Source organism: Pseudorasbora parva, chromosome 4 (assembly GCF_024679245.1).
Source record: "Pseudorasbora parva isolate DD20220531a chromosome 4, ASM2467924v1, whole genome shotgun sequence".
NCBI classification, from domain to species: Eukaryota; Metazoa; Chordata; class Actinopteri; order Cypriniformes; family Gobionidae; genus Pseudorasbora; species Pseudorasbora parva.
In genome coordinates, this window is record NC_090175.1 from 46,851,955 (window position 1) to 46,865,077 (window position 13,123).

The following is a 13,123-nucleotide window of genomic DNA, read 5'->3' on the forward strand; positions in this document are numbered from 1 at the left end:
AGCAACAGTAGCGGAGGGATCAGCTGCTAGGCACTGGCAGAGGCGTGCAACGGCACCTCCAATCAATTGCTCCTCTATCCGGCTGGGGACGTGGGATGTTTTGATGGAAAAAGGCTGCGTGTGATGCAAAGGGCTTTCACCGTCCTGCGATCCGGCTGCAGTTCCCGTGGCCAACACTCTGACAGGCGCTAGGCGAGCAGGAAGAGACGCCTGGAGATTCAGGGATGCTCATAGTTGGCTAATGATACACATCCTCCACAACTGGCCCACGACAACTTCCAAATCGGCACGATTGCTCGCTCCATCCGCGGACCCTTTGCAGGTATTTACATCGCATTTCTCACGGCTGCTGGAGGTGCGCGGTCACGAGCAGGCGCTGTCCAGCGAAGGTGGTGCTGAAAACGGCGTGTGTATTAGATACTGTGCCGAGCCTTTGCGGTGGGGGTTCAAGTAAGGTAATGCACCAAGACTACAGAGGTCGGAACGACTGCTCACGCAAAACACTTTAGAGATACGAGCGAGCTTGGGCCATATGATCACTGTCCTGCGCTGGATTAAGGGAGTCATTGGTCGATAAGTCCAAAGTTACCTTCTGGATCTCTGACCCCCGGAAGTTGATAGGTATATTTTCTATCTAAAATACGCACGGTGGTGATAGAGAGTGACGCAAATGATTTGAATTAGCTCAGCACGATGGGGTTGCTAGTGTGACAGGCTAATTGTCGCATCAGCATCAGTTGCACGGAGGGATTTGATGATCTGTCACTGTGGAAGATGTGAGTGATATTTGCTCCGTTATTTTTGGTCGAAGACCAGCGCTGAAAGAAAATACCCGGTTTTCACATTGAACCTTGCGAGCTGAAGGACAAACCGTTCTGATCAAGTTGTGCATGCTTTATTGAGCTGCAGTCTCGTCAATTGTGCTTTTATGATTGTTTGTACGTTTAAGCGTAACCTTTGTTATTATGTTTATGTATAAAAGATATAGGCTACTATTAAAGTTGTATGTGTTACATTGATTATAGTCATTAGTAGGCTATCAGTGAAACCAATGTCTATTTTGATTACAGATCTGACTGTAAAACGACCTCTGCTCTCACAAATTTGAAGTGCCAAGTACAAGGACAAGAACACTTAAAAAGCCATCATGAATTTCCTGATGAAGGCAGCTTTGGGAGGTGAGTGTGTATTCCCATCGGGAGATTAAAGTTGCAATGAAAGACTTGAGTCAGTGCTGTAGTGCTGCAGCAGTGGTCACGTGAGCGCTCCGTGGAAGCCGTTCGCTGTTCAGCTTCACGCACCGGAGCGAACGTTATGACTCTGAAGCAACACTAGAGACCCGTGTCAGAGACACACTGTACTCTTCTGCTAGAGGACACTGTCCCGTACAGCACGCCATTCGCATCTCGTCATCGTTAATATGCGCTTTCTACGACGGGGGGGCAAAATAGGACCTGAGAATTGTTAGATTTTTCTACTTTTCAATGACATTGTCTGTGGAAGGAGGATTTTAACCTTCAGATAATTTCATTTAATTAAATTAACATTAATTACAAGTCAAAATTACATACAATAGTATTACACTAAAACAAACAATGGCAGAATTAATAATTTTGAATGTTATTCATAAATTAAAGTTATACAAAGTAAAATATGTTATAGGCTACTATAATAGAGTTGAACAATTAGCTTGACAAATGCAGTACGTTTGTGTAAAAATAAACAAGAAACTTGAAATATGTTGATACTGTTTACTTGTTTCGCCATGCAGTATGGGTCCAAATGACGTCACTTCCTGGGTGTGCCCTATTTTAAGCCTAATGTTAAATGTTTTGAAAATTAGGTTTGGATAGACACCGCTAATTATAGTTTTTTTTTTTTTTTTTTCAATTGTATGCGTCAAGCTACTTTTGCTGTTAGGTTATTTTTATGCAATATAATAGTGTATAAAAATCACCATGAAATCAAAATTGACAGTTATTTTCGTGCAATATTGCAGTATTTTTTTTTAATCCATGTGCCCTCATAATATCTAATTAAAATAATTACAAAGTGTTTACTGACATGAGGGCAGGACGACTCACATGACGTCACAGTAATAACAAACCCCAACCATCCAATCAATTCCTGATGGACAAAATGAAATCCCGCCCTACATTTTTTCTTGTTTGCGAAGCCATTTCATTCCCAACAGAGAAGAAAGAGTATCACAACTTCCATTTTATGACAACTTTAAATATATCTAATAGTTCTCTACCTCATGTACCCTATTTCTGGAATGTGCCATGGGATTTTTTTGAAATACCATAAAGTACCATATAAACACTATGGTGCCTGAATATAGAGGCATGGCTCTGATTCATATAATAACCGACCATCTCTCACCCACAGCATGCTGAATGTGAAAGCTTGTTTGTGTGGTGACGTGGTGTGGTCCTGTGATGTGGATGCCCAAATGGCCACGCAGTTCAAATATTTGCTTCAGAGCTTTCAGACGCGAGCTCGAGTGTGTTTACAGTAGAAGAGCCAATGTCACCGCTGTAGCAGCTGACTGCAGCAGAGGACAGTGTGAAGAGCACCAGCTGCCCTCACTGCTCCCAAGACTAAATATTTCAGTCTCAGAGCAGTGCGTCAGGGACAGCGAGGCTTCAATCACAGGCTTGTGTGAAATTGCCAGCTTTGTTTTAACGTTTCAGAAAGAGAACCATTTGGATGCCATCTGTCGAGGGGTACAAAAGCGGAAAAGAGCACATGCAACACCATATGTAACACTGTAAAGTGAACCAGATTGGAGAATTTTTGTGTTTCACCCAATTTTTCTATACTCACTTTTTAAAGCTAAAATTCAAGGATAAAAAGGATACTATGAATTATATACCCCAAAAAGATATGACTCCCATCCACATGTATACACTGAAAAATAAACAGGCCCTCAAGAGCGCATACAGACACAGAGGCACAGACAGCATATACATATACACACAAAAACATAGTGCCACCTATAGGCAGACGTAAATCCTTCAGTGAGCTTCTCAAGTATCAGTTCATTGTCTCACTGGAGATATTTATCTATTAAAAATAAGTTAAATATATCAGTAGCATAAATTGTTAGCTGACATTAAAATATTAAACAACAAATAATACATTATCATTTTCATTGTCCTAATCAATGCTGGATCATGTCTTTGAAAAATGGTACATCAATTGTTATTTGATCAGCATTTTTGAAAAATAAAATTTGGTAATCTAACAATATAAAGAAGATAATTAAAAATAATGAATTTAAAAAAATGCAATGTACATCATTGCAAATGTTTTTAATGTTGCAAATTGCAATATAAGCATTACAATAAGGTATGCAAATACATGCACATTGTTCAATATAGCCTACACATTTTCCACCTGACTAGTGTTGAAGAGCCCTGTTATAATACTGTAGCACTGATGAACTTTTGCTCATCTAAACATACATTTCTTCTCTGAACTCATTGATATTAGAAATAACTATGTTATATGTTTTATTCTTTATTTGGCCTGTAATCAATCAATTGCAGTGGTTGATGCAGGTCATGGCATTTCTCCCAGGTGTATCCGTCTCTGGCTCAGGTGGATAGAGACAAGACAGGGAAATTATATATTTAAAATAGTATTTATTGTACCATATAAATGCATTTAGGCTACATACTTTGTGACACGTGCATTGCAAAAACATCGGAAAAAAATGTATCAATCAAAATGTACAGATTATTCAATGTAATTATTTGCATTCTCACCAACTGTAAGTAATTTTTACTTTCTGTACAAATCATGCAATAGGCATATGCTGATATACATATGCATGTTTTTTAAACCATTACATAAAATCAACCAGCATGAAAAATAGTTAGTTGTAAACATATCTGATGTGTATACTCACATATTTAATCCCAGTATTAAAAAAAATCATAATTTTGAAATAAACTGTTGACGTAATATTCAGTTTGAGTAAAACTAAAAATGTAGTAAATCAAATTTTAATTAAAGAAAATATATATTTAGCCGTCGCAGCCAGAATAACCGCTATCGCATGCTTTTTATATATTAAAAATATGTGGATTGTACCATATTAAATGTATTTAGTTTACACACTTTGTGACGCTTATATTGCAAAAACATTAATGAATTTTATTGATGTATATAATCATATACATTGAATAAAATGTTCAATTAATGTCACAAATTTTAAATAATTTGCACTTTGGGAAACTCACGCATGATATTCGTGTTTTTATAAACTATTATATTACATAAAATAAACCCAACATGAAAAATAGCTAGCTGTAAACATACAAGATATGTATCTAATCACATATCTAATCTTAAAAAATGTGTCATAATTTTGACAAACTGTTTAAGTGATTATTCAGTTTAAGATTACATTACAAATGTAGGAAACCAAATTTTAAATAAAAATGTTTTTTTAGCCGTGTCAGCCAGTCCAACTGCTATCGCATGATTTTCAATTTTAAGTACAAATCACTTAAAATTGGTGACGTATTAATTTACACTGAAAATGAAAATGCAATGTATACATTTCTTATAAAATAAAATTTTATTATAAAGTGTACATTAATAAGAATATAGTTTGCTGTATAATTTGCAATATGTGTCAAAGTACGTAGCATAAATACATATAGGTGGATAGAGAGACAAGACAGGGATACTATTCAAAATATGTGCCGCCTATATTACAATCCACATCATTTTTAATATTATCTGTTTCATCTCTCTATCCACCTGACACATTCTGAAGACGCCGCTATGACCCCGCGAAGCTCTGATGAACTTTTTCTCATCCAACCATAAAAATTGACAAGAATGTTGTGTTTGTGTAAGATCCTCTGACAGTGTGATAGGCTGCTCACTGCAGAACCAATGGGTGTGGCTTGACGTCCAGCTCCCCCTCTCATTTGATGCTCCAGCTACAGCCTACCCCTAAATTAGGTCAAATTAGGGGGTATAGTTTGGCCTGCAGTGAGCACCACTTGGAAAGTTTTCAGGCGATCCATCCACATCTTTATATTCTTACCTTTTTTGTGCGTGTCTGGACGTATTGGTTATGAAAGCCCATTCTTCAGAGCCACAGGCTTCTTGATGCATTTACTCTCTTTCTCCCTAGATTTTTTTGAACATTCTTCGCTTCAAAATGTTCTGATGATGTACAGTTTGTTTCAGTGGGTGGTGAGAGACAGACCACAGAATTTGATCTGTGTGAAACTGTGAAGAGGGTGGATACATAGCACCCCCCCCTCCTCTTCACATGTCGCACAACGCCAGATCATTGTCACATTTATATCCTCATTTCACATTTGAGAATTTGCAAAATATACCTGAAAATGTTATCTGTGTAGTATTAATATAGAGGCCAAGTGACATTCCCTCTGTCAGTGGCGCACACAGACCTTCGCAGGGGCAGGGACAGGGGCAGGGGCAGGGGCTGGGGCGGGGGCAGGGGCAATGGCGTTCCGGGTGTTCCCCCTCTGTAGAGATCACTTCCAGGGCTTAACGAAAAGGGGGCACTGCGATCGAAAAGGGCTCTTTCACTTTTATAAGGGCTGGGGCTCAAGCCCCCCCACCCTGTGCACGCCACTGCCCTCTGTATATTTTTAGAAGTGTGTCGAGGCATGGTGTGGCCCCCCTCGGGACAGAGGCAGTGGTACTGTGACCGACCGGTCCATGAATTATTCCTGTTCAGGCTAGGATGCTCTGCGGTGTTACAGAACGTGTTTTTCCATTCCAATGTGCTACATCTCCATCGATTTTTCTATGTAAACACGCAAGACGTGTATACACGACGAAACCCTTATAAAACGCGTCTCGAGTCTTTTTTTGCCAATTCCACTGCCCGCGTCTGAACCAGCCCTTGCTTCCTTCAGTGGTTGGACAGATTCTTCATCTGATATTTTCCCTGATGCTCTGGAATGTGTCTGTGTGCCTCCAGGCTACTCGACCCTCTCTGGTGAATACATTATGTATAAGGTCACTTTGTTTTGCTGAGTTGGTTAGGCTTTTTTGGCGTCATTATAATTTTCCCCCTTCAGATAAAGTAATGTTTTTCAGTTTATAGCAAACCTACGGACGCGTATTTTACAGAAGCTTATTGCATTCACTTGAGAGAGAAAATCGACTCTGTTTTTCTGAATTAACAAGTTAATTATCTCAATTACGAGATCATTTTTTCATAAATAAAACGTTTTTGCTCTGTTTTTCTGAATTAATGACTTAATTATCTCAGAATTCTGAGATATTTTTTTCTTGAAAAAAAAATATTTTGTTCTGTTTTTCTGAATTAATGAGATCCCTAAAAATCCTGCTTTTAGCTGGATTGCATGGAAGTAAACATGTCCCGCCTTTCAAGTTTAATCCGGTTTTATTTTACTTTGGGTTTGAAACATTGCTGCTGTCTTTAAGTAATATAAATGGTATTGTTTTTAGTGCGTCAATTTTGTGCAGACACCTCAAGAATTTGCTGTGTTTCTCCAGGATCAGTTGAATTGATATGGTATGATTTGCGAGCCCGATCTCACGAACTGCGTATAAATAATACAAGTGTGTAATCTTGTGGAATGTATACGCCAAAATGAGTTTTGGCGTGCACATGGTACACGGTTTTTCGCATGCTTATGATACGCACATCATGGCGTATTATATGTGCCAACCACCAACCCCACCACCCCCAACCTACCCAAGAGCATGTCATATGCACGCCATAAAGTGCATATCATATGCACGCGAAAAATTGCGTAGCACTTGCATTATCTCAGTATACATTCCATGTGATCATGTTAAGATGATGCATCTGAAATGCAATCAGGCTGGCTACGTGGTGAGACAAGAGACAATCAGGCAATTGTTGAAAATACTGGATCCCCATGGAGTGCAATAGCAATGTCAAGCAGATCAGAATGTTCTTTTCTGCTGTCTTGAGGTGTCTGCGCAAAGATGACGCACTAAAAACAATACCATTTATATTACTTAAAGACAGCAGTCTCACACCCAAAGTAAAATAAAACCGAATTCAATTTGAAAGGCGGGACATGTTTACTTCCATGCAATCCAGCTAAAATAGAGATCTTAGCAGGATTTTTAGGGATCTCATTCATTCAGAAAAACAGAACAAAATATTTTTTTTTAAGAAAAAATGTAGTCCTTAATTCAGAAAAACAGAGCAAAAACTTTCTATTCATGAAAAAATTCTGTCGTAATTCGGAGGTAATTAACTTGTAAATTCAGAAAAACAGATTCGATTTTTTTCTCCAGTGAATGCAATACACTTTCGTACAAACCAATGCAATTTCAACACTATTAAATATACATCATCATTCAAAAGGTTTTGTAACAGCAAGATTTTGTTTGTTTGTTTGTTTGTTTTGGAAATAAATTAGTACTTTTATTCAGCAAGCATTAATCTGAACAAAAATGACACTTTTATAATTATAAGTATTTCAAATAAAGGCTTTTTATTTTTTCAAACTTTCCATTCAATAAAGAATCCTGTAAAAAACCTTACTGCTTATTTCAAATAATAAGCTATTTAAAAAAACAATATACATATACTATAAAATATCTCTTATCTATTTGCAGGAGGCCCCCCTGATGTTGGTAAAATGCTGGGAGGAGAGGAGGACAAAGACCCTGAAGCAGAAAAAGAGAAGGAAGAGGAGAGACAGGAAGCTCTCAGACAGGAGGAGGAGGAGAGGAAGGCCAAACACACCAAGATGGAAGCAGAGCGGGAAGTCATAAGACAGGGCATCAGAGACAAGGTAAGAGCAACTTAGAACATCTTACATAAAGCCATCAATATCAAATGTTATCTAGTTTTATTTGCTTCTTAGAAAACAATCCATCCTTAATGTCTCTGACAGACCTTCTGAAGTCAACATTTTTCATCTTGTTAAAGGGACAGTCCACCCGAAAATGAAAATTCTCGTCATGTGGTTACAAACCTGTAGGGTACAAAGGGGCCAAAGGCACACTTGATCTTATTTTCCTCTAAACCACTAGATGGCAAATTCACTAGATGGCACAAAAGCGTGCCGCGGTTACTTTCCAAAACATCCACTTTTCAAGGTGCAAATAAAAATTTGGCTGATCCTTGATGCGTTTACGGACAGCAGCGTGAAGCTGGTTTTGCTGTAATTTGATCTAATATTTGATGGTTTTTAAAATGTTGTAGCAAATGAGAATCTCTAAAAATTATTATATATATACAAAGGTGACAAAGGTCTTTTAAATTATTTTCAAGGTATTTTCAAGGTTCAAGTTTTGTTCAAGGTTATTAATAGCCTAGAAATCTAGATGCACCCTAGCGGCAGCAAATCTAATCTGCCACGAGTATCGTCTAGCAACTCTCAATACCTTCTGAACTGTAAAAAACAAACTCTGGTCTGGCCAATCACATCGTGTATAGAGTCGGTGGGAGGGGCTTAACATAGTGATGGCCGTGGTGCGCTTGCGTGCTTCTAGTAAACACAGAAGCTATAGAAAGGCGGTCTTTTGAATCAGCTTTGATCGCGAATCTGTAAGACTTGGAGTTAAGCTTTTCTCTGAGAACAAAACGGCACTGAAGTCATTCTTCAAAAGGGAAGATGTGTTCAGAGTTTTGCCGACCGGATATGGCGAAAGTTTAATCTGTCAACGAGCTCCGCCTCACGTTACTCTGGTTGGTTGTAGCGCTATCTTATCGCCTGCAGAGGGAGTTTGAAAGACAACCGTTTATCCCGCCCCTCGGATTGAGCCCTGTAAATGGTGAGTTTCCAGACCAAACATCTTGATGTGGGTCTGTCTTGTCAGGCTAGGTAATTAAAGCAACAGTTGTTCAATTACGGAAGAATATGTAAAAGTATGGTATTTGGGGTAAAAGGCATCATATTTATACACATGATAATAAACAGCTGGCTGGCTTTTCGATTTGTTGACATGACATGGTTAGATTCAGATTGTAAGTTTCATATATTAAGTTGGGTATCCATCTTAGAAACCATATCTACAATGAAACCATTATATTTAAAAATATTATATTAATAATATAATATCATAGGCTATAATTGTTACTAATCTAAATTTATATACAATTATTATGGGATCTCATTCAATGCTTTCAGAATCCTTTGTAAAATAATTTTGTTTCTGTATGTTTAAGATTTTAATGATGCAGTAAATTTATTGAACAAAGTGAATTTTTTTTCTTTGTCAAAATAAACAAAAAATATGCTAACTTTGCTAAAGCGATTGTTTTAAACAAGTATTAACTTAGACACTATTAAATACATTCCTTTAGCTAAAAAATTTGTATCAATTCTTATGTGCCATTTGCCATCTCATAAGATTTTTAAACAAAATAAACAATTTTTATGATTTATTTTCTTCATCAATGTGCAATACAAACATAATTTTTTTATTGGGAGTAGTGAAAATCACTTTTTTTAAGGTGTGCCTTTAGTCACGTTGTAACCAATATATTTCTTTTGTGGAACATAAAAATATATTTTGAAGCATGTTGATAACCAAAGCGTTTTAGTCCCCATTGACTTTAAATGGACAACAAAAATTCAATGGAAGCCAATGGGAATTAAAACTGTTTCGTTATCAACATGCTTCAAAATATTTTCTATTGTGTTTCACAAAAGACAAAGAAACATAAAGTTTTGGAATGACATGAGGGTGAGTAAATAATGACGATTTTCATCCCTTTAATGACCGTTAAAAATGCTTAAAGGGATAGTTCACTTTAAAATGAAAATTCTGTCCTTCTTTACTCGCCCTCAAGTTGTTTCAAACTTGTATGAATTTCTTTCTTCAGCTGAACACAAGGGAAGATTTTTTGAAGAATGTCAGTAACCAAACAGAATCTGCTTGATTTCAAACATTCCTCAATTTGAGGCGAACTATCCCTTTAAGAGTCTAAAATGCATTCATTTTAATTATTTTGTAGACAATTATAAACTCTGCCTGAGAGTTTCTGTAGCTTCAAGCTCTTTTATGACCTAGGGAATGCTTTGTATTATGCAAATATTTTTTTTAGTTTTTAACGGCATGCTCTATTGTTTACCAGTACGGCATTAAAAAGCGTGAGGTGGCCGAAGCCGAGGCGCAGGCGGCCATGGAGCAGGCGAGCGAAGGCAGTCTGACCCGTCCAAAGAAAGCAGTACCGTCCGGCTGCGGAGATGACGACGAGGAGGAAAACATCATGGACACGATGATGAAGTATCTACCGGGCCCGCTGCAGGACATGCTGAAGAAGTAATACCCTGAATAATCTTGAGCACACGCAGCTTTAGATATTATTTTAACGTGTACTGACTTCGGCGAGAAGAGAGCACACTAGAGCAAACACCTGACTACACCATTTACCTTTCACACATTTTGATTCGTGAGGAGCTTTAGATATTAGTGACAGGTCAATCAAGAAAGAGGGGTTAATTATCAGAATATAAGCCATATTTTATCTTTGCGCGGAAACCTGAGTCACATCATCTCTTTGGCAGTTATTTATTATCCAATACGTAAAAAGCAATATATATGCATGAATTGTTAGTGTCTGTTCCACCTGTCTGTGTTCATTTAGCGTTCGATATGAGGAAAAAGTATTGCCAATTTGGTTGAAGACATTCTAGTCTTGCATGTGTCCATAGTGTTTGTGTGCTCACTATCATCTTGTTTTTGTCACTGCAGAGATTGCAATCCGATAAAGAAGGCAATAACATTTTCCCACGCTGTAAGCTAAACGACATCTATCTTTGTACATTTGTCACTATGCCATTTAGTTCATTCTGGTGAATCTTGTCCCACTTGCACTGTAGTATCATCAGTCTAGAACATGCAATGCCTCAATTCAGTTTAACAGTGTTGTCGAGATGCGTTTTCTCACCGATATTTCGCTTTACGACAAACTCAGTTTCACAGGAACACCCTGTGAGTTTTGAATGGACTGTAATTTCTCTGGTCTAGAGCCATGGGGGAATTTTTGTCTGATCTACAACATTCTCAGCAATAATAACGTATTCTGTTTGCTTGGCTTGCAGTAAAACAAGAAATAAAATTGTATGAATTGTATGAATGGCTCTGATGTTTTAAAAAAAAAAGATGAAATGTGATATGTCTGTCTCAAGAATTGATGGGTATGGCACTATATTAAAACAGTCACACAAATCTAACTGGTTTTGTGTATTTAATGGATTTTTTTTATTTTTTATTTTTTTGTGCGACTACAATTTTGCTAGAGGTCGCCCATCAAATGGCAAATTAAACAAAAGGAAAAAGGAAAATTAAGTAACACTAACTGTAATCATGGTATTGTGGCAGGAATAGAAATTAAATGCTTTCAAGTACTTCACACATCTTTTCCAGCACTTCAAAGTTATTTTTAATGTGTGACCAAACATTTTTTTTTTTCATACTTGAAATATTGTCCCCAATTATAAAACTAAAAGTTTCAAGATGTACACTTATTATATAAACTTACACTTATTTAAAGGGGGGGGTGAAATGCTGTTTCATGCATACTGATCTTTTTACACTGTTAAAGACTTGGAATCCCATACTAAACATAGACAAAGTTTCAAAAGTTAAGGTGGACGTTTGATGGGAGTATTTCTTTGTCAAAAATACTACTTCCGGTTAGTCATAAGTTTCGGCAAGTTTTTTGAGATCATGCGTCCCCTTTGACGTTAATGGGGGCGGAATTTCCTTGTATGGGCCTTACGGACAATTCTACCGGAAGAGCGTGAGAGAGAGAGAGAGAGAGAGAGAGAGAGAGAGAGAGAGAGAGAGAGAGAGCGAAAGTAACAGGCTACCCCCATCAAAGCGCTGGCTCGTAGGCTGCTGGACAGGTGATGTGCACATAACAATGTCACCAAAAAAGTGCGTTTTTGGTTGCCAGACCAAGACAGTCCTGCACAGATTCGCCAACACCCCGCGTTAAGGCAACAGTGGATGTAATTTGCTTTTCCGGATCAGCAACTGAGTTGCGCGAATGTTTATATCTGTTGGCTGCATTTCGGTGCCGACTGTTTCATAAACAAGGCCCAGCTCGACGCCGGATTTTCCCAATCGCCTAATGCTGAAGGATGGAGCAGTCCCAACGTTAGAACCGCAGGCGGTGAGTGAGACTGCTTCAAATGTCTGTGTTTTTTTTAGTCCGCTTACTGTCTACACAAACCACGCGTAAACACACAAACACACGTGCACAACTGCACTTCCCACATGTACACCTTCAAAGACAAAAATACGACGATATAATTCAAGTATAAATATGTAAATAACACAAGCCGCTAAGCATATTATATAGTTAGTGTATAACTTGTACCACATACAGACGTCCTGCTCTAGTCGTTTTTGCTGCTGCTGCTGTTCAACTGCAGCCTCTGGGTCTGATTCCGGATCATAGATGTATGGCTGTATCTGATTAAAAGCCATATTTTTATTTTGAATAAAGTTTTTTTCCCGCTGTTAGGGATGACACAGCTTTACGACGCACTCGACTCAACATAGCAGCAGCGAGCACACGTCATTATTTAGCTCCGCTCACATGACACGCCCCCACCCGCTCGGCTTTTTTCGGAAAGACTCGGAACAGCGCATCTTTCTTATATAATTATTAAAAAAATAAAGACTTTTCGGAGATATGCAGGATGCAATGCTACTCTATAGGTACTCAAGATTGACATGACACTGACTGAAACTGAGTGTTTCACCCCCCCTTTAAAAATAAAAAAGATATTAAATTACTTTTGTAACCAGTAAGTGGCTGCAGAGTAGCACTTATTGGCTTATTAGTTATTTTCACTCTCTAATATATATACATTTTCCCCAGCTTGTTTTACTTTTAAATTAATATTTTATACATTTATACATAATTTAAAGTTAATTTTACATCATATATCTACATCTCAACTCAAGCTCAGTGCTTTATTGCACTACCAAATTAAGGGATGGCACCACTTTTCGAAGAGCCAAAGACTGTATAAAACTATCGACGTGTCGGTGATGTCACCCGTAGGTTTCGGAAGAGCATTTTTGAAACCCAAAGTAGGCGAGCACTATTATCTTGGCAGCACGTCAAAATCAGCTTTGCATCAAAGGA

The 13,123-nt window shown here is 37.9% G+C and overlaps 1 protein-coding gene across 4 annotated transcripts; it reads left to right on the plus strand.

The window, feature by feature from the left end:
• Positions 1–113: 113 nt before the first annotated feature.
• cplx2a (complexin 2a) lies at positions 114–11,190 on the plus strand. Of its 4 annotated transcripts, none has more exons than XM_067442006.1 (4): positions 114–322; positions 1,071–1,178; positions 7,624–7,802; positions 10,094–11,190. In XM_067442006.1, the coding sequence occupies exons 2-4, from the start codon at positions 1,148–1,150 to the stop codon at positions 10,283–10,285; spliced, it is 402 nt and encodes a 133-aa protein (XP_067298107.1). In that variant the 5' UTR covers positions 114–322; positions 1,071–1,147; the 3' UTR covers positions 10,286–11,190. The 4 variants fall into 4 exon arrangements, with proteins under 4 accessions (XP_067298107.1, XP_067298110.1, XP_067298109.1 ...); XM_067442009.1 differs by lacking the exon at positions 114–322 and adding an exon at positions 399–455; XM_067442008.1 differs by lacking the exon at positions 114–322 and adding an exon at positions 463–621.
• Positions 11,191–13,123: the final 1,933 nt, after the last annotated feature.

Bases quoted from the DNA above. Each gene is read 5' to 3' on its own strand.
- cplx2a (XM_067442006.1), top strand. From the start codon at position 1,148: ATGAATTTCCTGATGAAGGCAGCTTTGGGAG. The intron at 1,179-7,623 runs GTGAGTGTGTAT...ATCTATTTGCAG, and splicing joins GATGAAGGCAGCTTTGGGAG to GAGGCCCCCCTGATGTTGGT. The intron at 7,803-10,093 runs GTAAGAGCAACT...ATTGTTTACCAG, and splicing joins GACAGGGCATCAGAGACAAG to TACGGCATTAAAAAGCGTGA.